Source organism: Gigantopelta aegis, chromosome 6 (genome assembly GCF_016097555.1).
Source record: "Gigantopelta aegis isolate Gae_Host chromosome 6, Gae_host_genome, whole genome shotgun sequence".
NCBI lineage: Eukaryota > Metazoa > Mollusca > Gastropoda > Neomphalida > Peltospiridae > Gigantopelta > Gigantopelta aegis.
This window is the reverse complement of record NC_054704.1, coordinates 79,240,827-79,257,898: the sequence shown is the minus strand read 5'-3', so window position 1 is coordinate 79,257,898 and position 17,072 is coordinate 79,240,827. Positions and strand designations below refer to the sequence as shown.

General features: G+C 36.1%; 2 protein-coding genes across 3 annotated transcripts; one reads left to right on the top strand and one right to left on the bottom strand.

Annotated features, from left to right (window-relative positions):
* Positions 1–598: 598 nt before the first annotated feature.
* Positions 599–4,839, bottom strand: LOC121375126 (kelch-like protein 21). The gene is made up of 2 exons (XM_041502377.1): positions 4,757–4,839; positions 599–2,705 (listed from the first exon to the last, which is right to left on the bottom strand). Exon 2 carries the CDS (start codon positions 2,604–2,606, stop codon positions 879–881), a length of 1,728 nt encoding a protein of 575 aa, XP_041358311.1. The 5' UTR covers positions 2,607–2,705; positions 4,757–4,839; the 3' UTR covers positions 599–878.
* A 121-nt stretch (positions 4,840–4,960) lies between these two features.
* On the top strand, positions 4,961–16,447 carry LOC121374235 (asparagine synthetase domain-containing protein 1-like). Of its 2 annotated transcripts, XM_041501243.1 has the most exons (13): positions 4,961–5,055; positions 5,502–5,702; positions 6,156–6,278; positions 7,266–7,385; positions 7,766–8,484; positions 9,646–9,753; positions 9,997–10,099; positions 10,430–10,464; positions 11,007–11,151; positions 11,930–11,997; positions 12,346–12,429; positions 15,680–15,770; positions 16,198–16,447. In XM_041501243.1, exons 1-13 carry the CDS (start codon positions 5,005–5,007, stop codon positions 16,381–16,383), a joined length of 2,034 nt encoding a protein of 677 aa, XP_041357177.1. In that variant the 5' UTR covers positions 4,961–5,004; the 3' UTR covers positions 16,384–16,447. The 2 variants fall into 2 exon arrangements, with proteins under 2 accessions (XP_041357177.1, XP_041357179.1); XM_041501245.1 differs by lacking the exon at positions 7,266–7,385.
* Positions 16,448–17,072: the final 625 nt, after the last annotated feature.

Below are 17,072 nucleotides of genomic sequence, written 5' to 3'. Positions count from 1 at the left end.
GCTTGTAGAATATGGATGTGAGCCCATAAGACATTCCTTAACAGACATAATATTTCATAAAGTTTTGCGTTTTCGTCTTAGAAAAATTGAACTGGTACCTGTAAAAGTCAAACGACTATTCAATGAATTAGGCTCATCTGCTTAACTTTGTTAAGTAGTACTGGTCAGGAATAGGCTATAGCTATTTACGTGGCCAAAGCCCCTGAATAAACTTTGTTTTGTTTAACGACACCACTAGAGTACACTGATATATTAATCATCGCCTACTGGATGTCAAACATTTGGTAATTCTGACAGTCTTAAAGAGGAAACCCGCTATATTTTTCCATTAGTAGCAAGGAATCTTTTATATGCCCTTTCCCAGACAGGAAAACATATACCACGAACTTTGATCGTTGTGGTGCACTGGTTTGAACAAGAAAAAACCCAGTCAGTTGAATGGATTTACCAAGGTGGTTCGATCCTGTGACACAAGCACCTTAGGCGAGCACGCAATTGACGGAGCTAAATCACACCAGCATCCACAGATGTAGTCATATATCAAGAGATGCCAAGTGCATGACACAACCTCCATGGAACATTAAGTAACAAAACAGAATAGATAAAATAATTTTAATGTTTAAAAAAATCCAACAATCTACAAACATGCTTTAAATGAAAACATAATCAAACTCTGATAGTCCTTAAAAAATATGCACTTGTACAACTAAAACAAGTTTTTTTCTTATACATTATGATTAGTTGCCATATAAAATGAGCCAGGTGTGATACCAGTCAAAGACAGATACTCAGATGTTTATCACATAAGACAACAGGCATAGGATAGCTGAATCCTGGACTAGACTCATGTCCATGACACTCTTTGAAATCTCAGCATTTTACATCTCTTCAGATGTGATAGGTAAATTAAGAAATGCTCGATGTAAGAGAATCTTCTGACAACCAAACATGTTTGCTTTCCTGTAAAGCGTGTGAAGTAACGTTCTCGTTTTCTTGGGTATGTTCTCATCACTTATGATGTCCACCCTGATCATGTCATCAAATGACTCTGTACTAGATGGATACCGGGTCTCTCCTCCAGCAACAACTAGACGTCCTTTGTGCAGAAAGACACCAAAGTTATACCTGTCAAAGTTAGGGATTTTTGTGTACGGGAACAAGGAACCATCTTCAAAAACTCTCATGATGACACCGTTTGTGAAGACAATAAAAATCTCATCTTCGATCACCAAAGTCCTGCTTTCTGATGTCGGTGAGGGCAAGTACGTGGCGATACTAGCAGTTCCATTTTCAATGTCCATAATTTGAACTTCCTGAGTCTGTCTGTTCAGTGTACCTCTTCCACCAAACACTAGCAGTGTTTTACCAATGATTGCAGCTGATGTGGAATAAACCCCAAACAAAAGGTCACTGAAGTGCTGCCATGAACACTGTGCAACACTGTAAACGTCAACACCAGTCAATGCACCCTGATGCTTGTTGCATCCACCAATAATGTAGAGAGATCCCTCATCTGGAACCATTTCGTGGTAACATCGTTTTACCAACATTTCTGGACAATCCAACCACTGGTTTATTTCACTGTTATATCTTATCAGGTAGGTCTCTCTTCCAGATCTACCCGACACATATATGTCATTTTCGTAAGTGCACACTGCAAAGCCGACACCGGGATCAAATGGGAGAGGCTCTAAACCAAACCACTGCTTTTGGATGAAGCTGTAGGCATTGGCAGACGGCTGCAGGCCAGCGGTCGTTCTCACTCCTAAAGCAACCAACACCTCTTCAAAATTTCTCAGACTAACATTATCTAAGGATGTCTGTTCTGATCTTTTCGTCCTCTCACACAAGATGGGTTCAATTATTTCCAAGAGATTGTTTTTATCTTTACTGACAAATGAAAGAATCTTTTCAAGTAGATCATCTGACAGAAGTGGCAGACGCAGACACCGGCAGATCTGCTGCAGATGGACGATCCTGTTGAAGTCGTGCTCAATCCACTGCAGCGCTATTTCAGCCACTGCATCTTCATCTGGAAGTCGCAGATCATTATCCGAGAGGAACAGGAGTAGTTCATCAATTTCCAGCAACATGATTTCTCCGGCTTTGAAAATTTCACTGAAGTGTCTTAGAATGAACCTGTAAGACTTCTTGAACATGCATTCGCAGTGCAAACATTTTGCCAGCTTCCAAATTCCAACTGCATTGTCAACCGAGAGCTGATCTGTGTAGAAGTCTTCACAGTAATTTTGCAAACACTTCATTTGAAGAAGAGTCGAAGCCCTCAACATGTCTTCAACATTATCCGCATGGATAATATAACAGGCTCCTTGATAATAGAAAGTCAACACGTCCTGAAAAATCTTGCTGGAAATACCTGCCAAGCGAACTTTTCCGTCTAGACTTTCCTTCATGCCCGATGTAAACATTGCCTGGAAGTAGTCGGAAATAGCACACAGTACAACTCTGTGGCATCGGAAGTTTGTTCCATCAACCTCAATCTCAGTGTCAGTAAATGCATCACTGTCGTAACAACGCTTCAAACCATCAAGAACCGAATAGGCAATCTTCCAACTCCAGCACTCTGTTTTCGAATTTCTCTCCATGATACAGCTTGGGACCTACATGTGCTTGAAAGGTGAACTACTCTGTGGTTAGATGACCACTCTGCAGTATTATAAAGAGTATCTTGTGTCCAGTAAAAACTGAAAAAAGAAAGAAAAAGAAAAAGATTTTTTTTTTTTTTTTTTTTACAAAAGTTGAATTATAACAAACATGCTCAATCATAAGGCATTAAAGTCATTCTCATTGCAGTAATATTTTGATATCACCCCAAAATTAGCATTTGTAATACAAATGTGATTGTTACCTGATTAATATTAACTTTAAGACTGCACTAAAAACCTTCTAAACCCAATTGAAATACAATAAAACCTCTCAAGACTGGACCCTCTGTTAACCGGAATTCCCTCAAAACTGGACATTTTACAGAGTCCCTTTTTAAAAACCAGTACAGAACTTAACCTCTCTAAATTGGATCCCTCTTAATAACAGACATTTTTATTGATCCCAAGTGTGTCCGGTTTTGACAAGTTTCACTGTATGTCTTATGAAATGAAATATAAATAGTTGATTACTAAATTAGAAAGGTGTTTGCAGTTGTCTCCAGGAATTAAAAAAAAGAGTGAGTTTGTTTTGTTTTACAGCATCACAAGAGCACATTGATTAATGAATCATCAGCTATTGGATGTGAAACATTTAGAGGCAAGGGATCTTTTATATGCACTTTCCCTATGCCAGCTGGAGCATCGAATCCTGGTAGGGTCACCCAAGCTGGACTGGTCAAAGGGTAGAGACTAGACTAATATGGACTGGACAGACAGAGGATGTGAGTTAAGAAAGGCAACTGTCTAGGAGAAGCAAACACCAAAATCAAAACTGGGCTGGAGAGGCTCAGAATCCTAGTAAGGAAACTCTCCTTGGAGAAGGAAAACTTCAAACTCAAACCAAGTCCACTGAAGTCAGAGTACAGAAGCTATGCATGTTTTTTCTCCATTGACATACGTTAGATAAATGCTATTCTGAGTCTGACATTGATCATCGCATAATGTCAACAAATCAATAAGTATATATTCAACTTGAACTAGATTTCTATAAAATGCAGTAACAAGGCATTTCTACATCGTCAGTTACAACAATACACACGATACAGACTTTGTTTTCTTTTCACTTTAAAGTTTCATGGACAGGAAACAACTTTAATCAAATGTGTGTTTTGATTGGTTGGAGAAGTCATGTGGTAATAAAATCTCGCCGAAATCAAGTCTTCTAGGTTGAATAAAAATGGATTGGTGTATGCACTTGATCTAATACAAAACATGTCTGAACATTATCAAAACAATCGAATCAGTATTGCGTTTTGGTTAGTGTGAATTAGAAACATTAATTGTACAGTTAGCATCATATATATATATATATATATGTATTTGTGTATTCGGTTCAGCTAGTGATGAATACAAATGCAACTACGATACAGTTCGCTGTACCGAATAATGAAGCATATCGTTACACCCCTAGTTTGTCTAGCTATAACTACCTACTTTAAACATTGTCACCGTGATAGAGTGTTTATGAAAAACACAAAATAAAATAACAGATTTTAGTAATAAAAAATTGAAAACATGCATTAGGTAATGCTAGTAAATACACTCAACCACCCAACATAACGATTGAACTTACACCCACCCACCCCCTCGAGCGTTCCATAATATTTCAATGGCCCCCCCTTAGCGACATTTCTGGTCAATTGAAAATTGATTGGAAACTATTGTTTAATGTTTTAAAATTGTGTAGTGATCACTGAAATTTGCGCAGCAAATCGCAACACAGTACATTCCCTGGAATATGGCAGCCATCCAAATCAGCCAATACTACTCAATGATTTGACATGCCATGGTATGCACGACATTTCAATTACTTAAATGGCTGGGAATATTAGCCAAATATGTGCATGCAATACCCCTATGCTATTAATTTGTTAAAACAGCAGCTCTACCTCTAGTCAGTGTTTCAAAATAATACTGACATTGCATCTTTAATGTGTTTATGTGCCTCAGTATTGAAAATATCGACACTGCACCTTTAATTTGTAGTAATTTTTTAATCTATCATTTTAAAAAGACCTATTAACTCCATATAATAATTTGAACATGTCTGTAATCACTATGACAAGTCTTTTTTCAATCTGTATACGTACGAGAGAGAATATGACTGCTTTCGAGAATGATTGCGTTGCCAACTTCTTTACAAACAAAAACAACACGGAAATTGTGTCCCTTGATGCACGAAAGTCGGAAATAACATTCGGAACACTTCGATCAATTACGGACTGTTCGGTTTCATTTATGGAATAGACCGAGGAATTCCGAGTCAGAATCGAAGAAACACGTAATCTACCGAGATGTTCCGAATAGTTAGTTCGTGCGAGAAGGGAGATTGACGATCATGTGTGGTATTTGCTGCATATTTTGTCAGGCAGAACATGAAATTAATATTGTACGATTTTTAAATAACTAAAATCACATGCTTCTTACATAATTTTTATTAAGAATAATTATTTGTGATCTCTCTCTCTCTCTCTCTCTCTCTCTCTCTCTCTCTCTCTCTCTCTCTCTCTCTCTCTCTCTCTCTCTCTGTGTGTGTCTCTCCCTCTCCCTCCCTCTCTCCCTCTCCGTCTGTCTATCTCTCTCCCTGTCTGTCCTGTCCAGAGGCTCCTCTCTAGCTCCCTTCTCTCTCTCTCTCTCTCTCTCTCTCTCTCTCTCTCTCTCTCTCTCTCTCTCTCCCCCTCCCTCTCCCTGTCTGTCTCTATCCTCTCTCTCTCTCTCTCTCTCTCTCTCTCTCTCTCTCTCTCTCTCTCTCTCTCTCTCTCTCTCCTGTGTGTGTGTGTGTCTGTCTCACTTTCATTATAAATTTATTGAATTAAGTTTATGGGTTTTTTTCAGGATCATATCAGGAGGAAGTCTGCCTTACAAAACCGCGGTCCAGACTTGAGTGATCACCATGTTACAAGTATTTCCCATGATAACTTTCTGCATTTGTTTGGATTTGTTTTGCATCTCCGTGGAACTGGAACAAAGCAACCTGTTGGAAATGAAAACAAGGGACATTTACTGTGGAATGGAGAAATATTTGGAGGTTTTGAGGTACACATTAATTAGATTTATTCCCCTTCTTTCCCTCCCCCCTCCCCCCACAACAACACAGGATTGTGATCACTAGGGAAGTGCAGTATTATTAATATTATCATTTATTGGTATACTGAGTTTAGCAGGAAAATAATATGTATTATGATACACCCAGACTTACCTGTACTACTATTCGATAATTTCCTTATTTCAAGTTTGTTGTCAATTAGAAACCTCTGATGTGAAAAAATTAAGGGTCAGACATTAAATAAACTTGAGTAAGCTACACTGGAGTGATTCTTATATTTGAACATTTATTGTGTATTTTTAAAAAATTTAATTTAGTTAAAGCTTTCTTTAAAATCATTTGATGCTGATCATTCACAGACTGTGTTGTATCAAGCTTAAATTTGGAATATAATGGCAGAATTCAAAATTGAATGTTTCTAAATTACATTATTTATTTTTCAGATTGATGATGATAAAAACGACACTCATGTTTTGTTTGAGCAGCTGATACAATGTCTTGAACCGAGTCATATCATTTCTACTTTGGCTAAAGTTCAAGGCCCATGGACATTCATATTTTGGCAGGTAATAACAGCTGACTTGTTTAGAAACAGATTATTACATGTAGGTGAATACACACATCCCAGTATGAAGTTGTATAGTACTGACCTATGTAGGAATGTTATATATATTTACTAATTGGTTTTATCACAGAAAGTGCAACAAATGCATGTATGCACTATTCCGTCTGTTTAGTCTTTCCTACAAACAGGATAGCACATATCATAGTCTCTGATATTTAATATGTGAGACACTAATTGGAATGGGATAAAATCCCAAAGGATCCACAAATTAATCTTAAAAACCAATGCACTAAGGGTGAGAACTCATTGACAAAGCTATATCTTACCCTTCCATATAACAACCTGAATAGAAAACATAGCATCATGTTGTCAGTTAGCTTAAAGTTTTATGAAACTCTATAAGGTACTTGTTTAATGGTAATGTTATTATTTTCACTCTCTTATTTCAAGGGGATGGGGTTAGCCCTGTTGTAAAGTCTGATGCACGGCAACTTTAGGATTGATCCCATTGGGCTATTTCTTGTTCCAGCCAGCACTTTACAAAGGCTATGTTATCCTGTGTGTACTATGCTTCATATAAAAGATCCCTTGCTGCTAATCAAAAAGAGTAACCCATTGTGTGATTTCCTCTCTCATTATCTGTGTGGGACTTAACAATAGAGGGCGGGACGTAGCCCATTGGTAAAGCACTCGCTTGATGCGCGATAGGTCTAGGATTGACCCCCATTGGTGGGACCATTAGGCTATTTCTTGCTCTAGCCAGTGCACCAGGCCATGGTATGTGCTATCCTGTCTGTGGGATGCTGTATATAAAAGATCCCTTGCTGCTAATCGAAATGAATAGACTATTACATGGTGGCAGCAGAATTCCTCTCTCATTATCTGTATGGTCCTTAACCATATGTTTGGATTAATTGACCGTAATAACCATAATTAAAATGAGCTGAGCGCGTTGTTAAATAAAGTATTCCTTTCTCTCTTAATTCAGCCCAAGAGTCGTCAACTGTGGTTTGGACGTGACGTCTTTGGAAGGAGAAGTCTACTGTGGCATTTACCACAAGATAACTCTGATGTTTTCTGTTTATCCTCCATCCAAGTAAAACCATGGGTACTGCTTTCATTATCGTCTGATTGTCTGTCAAGCACCATCTTGTACAGGTTGAGATTTGTTAAACCAATCTTTGAAGTGCCAGTCCTCCTTAAGAAAGAGTGGGATGTATTGTCATGGGTTACCGTTCTACAATATCTTTTGAACTCTTCTTTTTGCACAGATACAATTTTGAAACATTTAATAATGTTTCATTCAGATTAAAGAATTATTTTTATTAGAATCACTTTATTATATTAACAAAATGTTTAATATTATTTCATTGCAGATATAACCATACATTTTTAACTTAAAATAACCTGGATTCAAAATTGTATTCTATAATCATAAAATTAAGATGATAAAACTACATAATTACAGTTGGCATTTGTTTCTTTCAGGAATTTTCAGAAGTTCCAGCCATTGGACTCTTCTGTTTGCAGTTTCCTCCAGTAGAGTCAAGCATGTTAACTGGTACACCTGAGTGTATGACTCTATATCCATGGCCTGGTGCTGTATGGCCGGGTACATCTGCACTAATCTCTTTGACAAGTGTAGATGATCTCATACGATGTTTGTATTCAAATTCTACATACATCAAGATATATATGGATACAAGTGTCAAAATCTCAACTTGGATGCCAAAACTTAACACAGAATTGCCACCTTGTGATTGGTCGCTTCCCTCATGTGATCCTAACATAACAAACAGTGAAGAATCAATGACAGAATATTTGCAAAATTTGATTGAAAAATATGATGTTCTTGCAAAAGCTGCAAATCAACTATTAAATTTACTCCAGTCTGCTGTAAAAATACGCAGTTTTAATTTACCAAGAAGAAGAAACCATTACAGGGTACACCAGGCCAACATTGAACATTGCAACACAGATTCAGAATTAGCTGATAGACTTGCAGATGTTTTTGCTATAGATGGTATAAAAGATTGTAAAACAGACAATGATTGCAACTCTGCTCAAGGATTGATAAACACTGAAGACTGTGAGAATTGTCGATCTGTATCAAACATGGATCATCTGGAAGGGATGCTACAGTCCAATGTAGCAATTTTATTTTCTGGAGGGATCGATTCCACAATCATTGCAGCATTAGCAGACAGGTATTTTAATATTATTAGCATTTTGTTGAAGGATTTTCAGGTTCCAACTCATCTTGCCAGTTGAGCTAATACTGGTGGTTGTTACATCTGTACTGAAATCTAAATCTTTGTATGGTATTTGATCATCACATTGGTAGAGCTCAGCTGATAATAAGTTTTTAAAAATTATAATTAATCGTTGGAAATACCACTAGATAAGACATCTTATTATCCACTAAAGGCTTTTTGTAGAAGATATCACTGGCACTGTAATTTGCAATATCGCTTCTTATAATCTTGATTGGTCAAATTTTAATCACAGGACAATGCTTTGTTACGTCACTGTGTTTGTTTCAGCGCTAAACTTACCGTTAGTGACGTCACGCCACTGCCGTTCTGCTAATTAACGAGTCTACCACTGACATTCAACCCACATTACTGACATTGTTTACAACTGTTGCAAATGAAAACAATGATAATGGATGATAAAAAGAATACCCCCACCCCTTGTGTCTTGTGATATCATAATTTATCAGCACTCGTTGATAAAAGTACCAAATTCTCGGCATACTTTTATCAACTCGTGCTGATAAATTATGATATCACAAGACACTCGGGTAGTATCCTCTATTTAACACATTGTTGTACTACCAGTTATTTTTGTGTTGTCAATTGTTATACAATTCTCATGACAATTCATAATGGACTCTTCTCATTTGGATTATACCTTCGATCTTTTTAGTCATGAGTCCATGAACACTCAATATTTTTGGATGAGTAAGAACCCTATTGTAGTCGTTTCTGTATCATATCTGGTACAAAAAGTCTGTCTTATATTTTAGGTTAAAATCTTCAGAATCATATTTATAGCCCTCTATGTTAACTTGTCCATCTAGGAGCCAGATGGTGCCTACTTGTATTTTTATATAGATAGTATAAAATGTTTTAGTCGCCAAATGAAAAAAATGGTCGCATAAGTGACCAAATTGGTTGCAATCGAGAAGGCTGTATGTATGCACAAAAGATCTGTATATTGCCCTTTTTGTATACATGGTTAAAAAACACAATCTTTGAAAGGCTGGTTTGAATGTTATTTGAGAGTTTTAGAAAGTATTATGCTAATTAATTTTTATTTTTATATAAATAAAATAGTGATTGTACATTCTTTGTTCTTTCTGACAGAGTAATTCCACCAGATGAATCCATTGACCTGTTGAACGTAGCCTTTGAGCAGCAGACAAAGAACGGACCCAGCAAAAAGAAAGACAAGAAACTTCAACATGTTGAGAGGTCTGTTTTTAAAATTGTCATCTATTACATTGTGACTGTGTTTTTTTAAGAGGTATATTTTTGTATTTAATAATCAATAAAAGATCTTAACTATTTTTGCATTATAGATTACAAGAAATATTTGGGAAAGGTTTGTATGGTAAATTATTGATACACATTTTAATTCATATTGCACCAGCTTTCTAATTTGAAGCATTCTTCTTAATATTTTTGTATGAGAAGTAAATTCTAGTTTATTTTTAGAAATGATGAGCTGAGGGAGAAAAACTTTGATGTTCCAGATCGACTTACGGGCTACAGGGCTCTTTCAGAACTGAATCCAAAGAGGAAGTGGAATTTTATTGAGGTTTTTCAAATATTTGTTGTGGTTTAGAAAACTTTTTACGTGCCTTGACATTTTTAAAATCGACTATAGCAAGACATATTTACTGACGTGTCAGATAGCTGAATATTTGACTTATAAATTATTAATAAAAATAACAAAGTACTGGTGAATTCTTTTTCATTTTTTTTATGTATGAAAAACTAGATGTACTTGTTTGGGATTATGAACACCTTTTCATACAGAAAAATACCTATAAAAAGAAATCCATATGCATTTTACTGATAAATTCATTAATTTTGTGATCCATTTACTTTGGCTTACCAAACATAATGGTTGCCTGTGTCATTGCAGGTCAATGTAACTCATTCTGAGCTGCAAGAGTTCAGGTAAGGATGTTTTTTCTTTATTTCTCAGAATTAAACACCCAACTTATGAATGGATAAATATTAATTACCATTACATTTATTATATATGTATTTAATAATTCTTTAAATATATGGTAAAGAACAGTCAGTAGATCATGATTATTTATGAAATATTTCTTTTCAGGTAACATACTGTTATTATAAGAGACCTGTTTATTGAGTGCAAATCATGTGACATCAAAATAAGCTTGGAAACCAGAGTTCAGGTTACCATAAATAAAAACCTGGTGACACATTTTTGAAGTTTGCAATTCCTATTGTGGTTGCTGTTAAATCCTTCGACAGACATGATGCTTTTCAGTGTCCATTTTAACTTCATATGTCATTTCTTATTATTCAGGAATATCAAGTAAAAGGTAAATTATGAGCAAAATATAGTTCTGTTGAGACTTTTGTTGAAAATTAAGCACTGCTGTCTATTTGAACACCTAGTGACCTTCTGGTAACCTGAATGATCTTTGTAGACTTTACTTTGATGACCGATGTTGTTTTTTTCATTTCAGGGGTCAGCGAGTAAGCAGTTTGATTTATCCACTCAATTCTGTTCTCGATGACAGCATTGGCTGTGCTGTGTGGTTTGCGGCCAGGGGTGAGGGTATTCTGGGAAATGGGCCGAACAAAGGAAAGACTTTCAAAAGTAATGCCAAGGTAATTGAAATTTTGACTTCTAAGATAATTATTTTGTTAACTGGATTAATATTGTGACGTGGGGTTTTTTCTTAGTGTATGTTCATGAACAACAGTTGGCATCTCCAATGCGTATCTGAAATGAAAATAATGTGTTTGCATACATTTCATGACTTGAGCTTGTGTGTGAATGCCCATCATCGACCTTAGAGTATAAGAGAGGAAACCCACTGTTTCCACATAGTGCACGTCTCTACCAGACAGCATCAAGGGATCTTTAATATATACACTTGACCAAAGGTGGGGGCAGGACGTAGCCCAGTGGTAAAGAGCATGCTTGATGCGCGGTAAGTCTAGGATCAGTGCCCGTTGGTGGGCCCATTGGGCTATTTCTCATTCCAACCAGTGCACCACGACTGGTATATCAAAGGCTGTGGTATGTGCTATCCTGTCTGGGATGGTGCATATAAAAGATAAATGGAAAAATGTAGCAGGTTTCCTCTCTAAGACTATATATCACATTTACCAAATGTTTGACGTGCAATAGCCGATGATTAATAAATCAATGTGCTCTAGTGGTGTTGTTAAAGAAAACAAACTTTTTACCAAAGATGGGAAAGCACATATCACACAGTCTTTGGTACATGTATATCAGTCCTGAGGCTCTGGTTGGGACCAGGAAAAACTCCATTGGGTCCACCAAGAGTGATTGTTCCTATGACCTATCACACCTCTTAAATGGAGAGTCCCCTGTGAAGTGTAGGGAAAAAAGTGACTGTGATTTTGTTTTTTTTGACAGGTCATTCTGTGTGGAATGGGTGCGGATGAGCAGCTAGCGGGTTATTCAAGACACAGGTCAACATTCAGGTGTGATACATGTTGTAATGTTTTACTTCATTTAATCTCAAGAGAAAAATATTGCAACATACATGTATATGTTTTTCTACCAGCATATCTGTTTTGACTTGTCTGAAACTGGTGGTTTAATTAAGATTCCATTTAAATATAATTAATGATGTTATTAAGAGCTATCTCTGCTAAGGAATAGGGGAGCCAAGTATTTATTAATATTAGATTGAGAGCATATACAGATGGGAAAGTCCCTCGAGTTCAAAATGGCATCAGCCATGATACTGAGAACAAATATTATTGTATGAAATAGTTCATTGACCTTAATGTTGCAACAAGTGTAGCAAATTTTAATTTGTGTTCTAGAGAGAAAGGATGGCCTGGTATCATAAAAGAAACAGACCTTGAAATTACAAGAATATCAGCCAGAAATCTTGGCCGTGATGACAGGTATTATTTTCATTGTTGAAATATTTTTAAAATTATTTTTATACACCCATCTATGGTATGGCGTTGTCCGTCCCTCCTTACGTCTGTCTGTTAACTTTTTCCTTGTCCAGACCATATCTTGCATGCAGGACCACCAAACCTCACATGTAGGAACAACTTGGGATGATGGTGTGTCACATACTATTACTAGGTCACTGTGACCCATGTTTCACGGTCTACTGCACATAACAGTAAATCCGTATCCGGACAATATTTTGCATACATATGCATACAGGACCATCAAACCTCACATGTAGGAGCAACTTGGGATGGCGGTGTGTCGCATTCTATTACTAGGTCACTGTGACCTACCTTTCACGGTCTACTGCACATAACAGTAAATCTGGACCATATCTTGCATACAGATCAATACAGGACCATCAAACCTCACATGTAGGAACAACTTGGGATGGTAGCATCGCGTACTATTACTAGGTCACTGTGTCTTACTTTTCACGGTCTACTGTACATAACAGTAAATCCGTATCCGGTCCATACATGTATCTTGCATACAGATGCATACAGGACCATCAAACCTCACATGTAGGAACAAATTGGGATGATGGTTGATGCAAAACAAACTGTTCATCCATCCCATTGCAAAAATTGCACACAATTAGAATTGAATCATACCCGTAACATATTCATTAATACAGATATGGTATTCCATCAAACTCCTGTTGGGCATATCATGTACCTCACCGGTACTCGTTTAAATTCTTTATTCATCTTTACCTACACACATGTAGATGTTTACTGCACCAAAAGGAATGTAAATGAATTACATTAGTACATGTTCTCTCTCAATAGACCTCTTTCATATTTCACTGCGCATGTCCGTGTCGCGGAGCAACTCATGGATGTTAACCGTGAACTCGCGCAAGATCTTGCAAAAATAGCCGAGCTGAAATAATATTAATGTGTGCGTGCATGTATGTATGCAGATATTTATCATATTTAACACAATTTAAATATTTATAAAGCATTATACGGATAAATACATTCAGGATTCTTGTCGGGATTTCTTTTCACCCAGTTATTTAAAATTTTATTTGGTATTTGGAATAAAATTAAATGATACATATGAAATTTGAGCTACGGTATTATAAAACATTAGAATCAGGCCCGTAGGAACGATATCTGGAGTTGGGGGTGTGTGGGGGGGAGAGGGCACATCTGTAATCTGTAGTGGATGGACAGTCTAGTTGGGGGGTGGTGGACAAAAACCATATTTTAAACCGGGTTTATAAAAGTGGGGCTAGTCCCCCCGCCCTCCGGCTTCTTGGTTGCTACTGACCTGAGAATGGTCATGAATGTAATTGTATTGCTATTTATATTCGAAGCAAGTTTATTTAGCCTAAGAAACATGCAAGTTTTATTTGAAACAGATTAGACTAGCCGACAGCTTGATAATATGGCTACAAACTCAGGATGGTCTCTTTATTGTAAACTCACGAGGGTTTATTATGCGCAGTCATAAGGTACTTCGTTTGAATTTTGGAAGAAAACATATTAAGTAATGCCTCGGATGACGGACAATCAACAAAAGCCTGAATTTAAGCCAAAATAATTAAAATGGTGAATGAAAAAGAAGAAATAGGGCCTAATAAATAAATAAATAAATATTTTTAAAACTTTGTAAATACCAGATATTTCGTATGAAGTTGTATATGACCAATATAAAGTGTAAATAAAGTAAGAATCAAACAAGGAAAATAAATATATATGGAGTGTGTTGTGTTCATAATTTTGTGATCGAGACATACAGTTTGTTTCAATACTTGTTAGGGGCCTACTTTGTTCTACCATTTAAAGTGTTTCTGTCAGGAAGCAAGATGTATTTTATGCTTAAGTTATTCAAATACTAGTTCACATGTAACTTGCTCTTTGCTCTCCATTTGGGGACCAAATCCATAATTAAGGTGGGGGCATTGTAACAGCCGCATAAATTGTGCATACATGTTCAGGTTGTTTTAGTGTTTTATCAATAATCTGATTAGATTTACTTTGTAAATAAAGTCGTCATAACACGTGGTTAAAAGCCATGCAGTGTTTACAAACACACAGCATTCCAGTCAGCGTCAGCAAATTCGACGTTATCCCAACCCTCCACTGAACAGGGATCAGTTGGTACAGGCACTGAGGCAGGAGTGGAGGGCAATACGTGATGTCGTCATTAGGCACTTAACAAACTCTGTCTGACGTCGGGTCCATAGTGGTCCTTTATGAAATCGCACATTTCACCCCTAGTGCTGTTGTGCACTGTGATATTATCATTTTATGGGTTTTATCGAGTATACTCGTGTTTATTTATCGCCAAATTATTATACTTTCAAAATATAACATTTGCATCAACTTGTGTTTTGTGTTGTTTTTAATACTTTGAACAAATAATTGGTATACTTTCTTTTGATCGTCAGTTTATATATAAATAAAATAAATAAATATATGTTTTAAAACTTCGTAAATATCAGATGTTATTTCAAGTAAAGTTGTACGTATCTGATATAAATGATAGTGAAAATAAAATAAAATAAAATAAAATAAAATAAATAAATAAATTAATAATTTGTTGATAGACATGTAGCATTGATCAGTGTTTGTACAGCGGTCTTTTTCTAATGAAACGATAAGGGGAAAATAGAGCTATGATAAAGGTCTGTGTGAGGGTGAGGTAAGGGTTTTGTTGGGTTTTTTGTGGGAAAGGGAGGCATACATATGGAGAATTAAACATCACTGGAAATCCATGTGAATATTTAACTATAATTCCAATCGTTAAAAGTAGCAAACACAATCCACTTAAGTTAATTTTATTGTATGAATCTTTTTAATTTTGAGTGGTTAAAACCCTTGACAGGCGGCTCCAGAGACATGGTCTAAGTTAATGTTTCACTGCTTTTTGTCTTAAACCATTCCGATGTAAACTTTAGTAGACTGTTTTTGCAGCCATTTTACCATCTGATATGAAATATGTACGTTAGTCACTAGAGATTCACAGCTCCTACGAAGCTACTCATGACGCTCATGACAACTGTCAATCATGTCCCCCCCCCCACCCCCCAAGTTGTAAATAATAGCAATGGAAATGTGAAAGAGGTTTATTAAAATGCGTATCCAAGATGACCAACAAATTAGATTAGTTGTTCTGAAATAGATAATATTTAAATCTATTAAATCTGTATGAAGTTGAATATTTTCTTTTCGTTTACAGAATTATTGCAGATCATGGGAAAGAATCTCGTATCCCATTTTTGGATGAGCATGTTGTCAGTTATCTTGGATCTCTTCCTATGCACCTCAAGGTAAGAAACAATATAATTTAACCGACATGGAGCAAATTTAACATATTGATGTACATGTACATGGGTAAGATAAATACAAAAATACTTTGTGTTGTAACACCAAGTGATAAATTTGTGTTGTTTTTGCATAGTTTAATCATTATTTCTGTACCACAGCTCTAAAAACTGATTAGTATTTTTGAATTTTTAAATTAAATCATGTTTATGTTAATCAATGGGTCTTCATAGATGGAACTCTTCACAATTCTTTACACCATTTTATTAATAATTTTTAGAATTAAAAAAACCCACCCTAATTTTGATCATCAATCATTCTTTCTTTTCCACCCAGTAACGGACGTTTCATGCTAGGAAATTGTTCAACATGCATTAATTCATCTTTAAACTTCTTAATTAAAAAAACACAAAAACTTCTTCTTGTTTTTAGGCCGATCTACGTTTGCCTCGTGGTCTAGGAGAGAAGCTCGTGTTACGACTGGCTGCATACGAACTGGGTTTGTATTCTACTGCTGTTCTTCCCAAACGAGCAATACAGTTTGGATCAAGGATTGCCAAGATGGAAAACAGCAAGGAAAAAGCATCAGACATTTGTACCAGACTTACTGATCATTAATGCTATTAACCATATAAAAATATTATAAATATTTTGTCAGTGTTGTGATAAACATCTGAATAAAGTTAGTTTGTTTTGTTTTGTTTAACAACACCATTATAGCATATTGATTTATTAATCATTGGCTATTGGATATCAAATATTTGGTAATTTTCACATAGTCGGTCATAGAGGAAACCTGCTACATTTTTCAATTAGTAGCAAGGGATTTGTTATATGCACCATCCCACAGACAGGATAGTACATACTACAGCCTTTGATATACCAGCTAGTGCAACACGGCTGGTATATGTTTGAACAAGAAATAGCCCAATAGGCCTACTGACAGATTGATCCTAGACAGACTACACATCAGGCAAACGCTTTACCACTGGGCTACGTCCGTCCCGCCCCTTTACATGAATAAGTACATCGTAATTCACGGTCTTTATCCAGTGTTAAAAATTGATTAAATTTACACCATCATTATTTTATTATATTATATTTTTTTGGTGGTACTGAATTTGAAAAGCAAAACTAATTTGTCATGAATGTTTCCAAAATTCGGGATTTTGGATCTGATAACGAGCTAAATAAAACACAAATTGTTGCTGGGTCTCAAGTGTTGACATATCAGTATGTTACATGCTGTTTAAAATGAGCAAATATGTCATTAAACGTTCCTTCCCACTTCTGGTGAATAAAAATGT

What these genes read in the sequence shown, in the direction of transcription:
- LOC121375126 (XM_041502377.1), bottom strand. Translation starts at nt 2,606, where the DNA reads ATGGAGAGAAATTCGAAAACAGAGTGCTGGAGTTGGAAGATTGCCTAT.
- LOC121374235 (XM_041501243.1), top strand. Translation starts at nt 5,005, where the DNA reads ATGTGTGGTATTTGCTGCATATTTTGTCAGGCAGAACATGAAATTAAT. An exon ending in AAACTTCAACATGTTGAGAG is followed by an intron (nt 9,754 to 9,996) that starts GTCTGTTTTTAA and finishes GTTTATTTTTAG; the next exon opens with AAATGATGAGCTGAGGGAGA. An exon ending in GGAAGTGGAATTTTATTGAG is followed by an intron (nt 10,100 to 10,429) that starts GTTTTTCAAATA and finishes GTGTCATTGCAG; the next exon opens with GTCAATGTAACTCATTCTGA.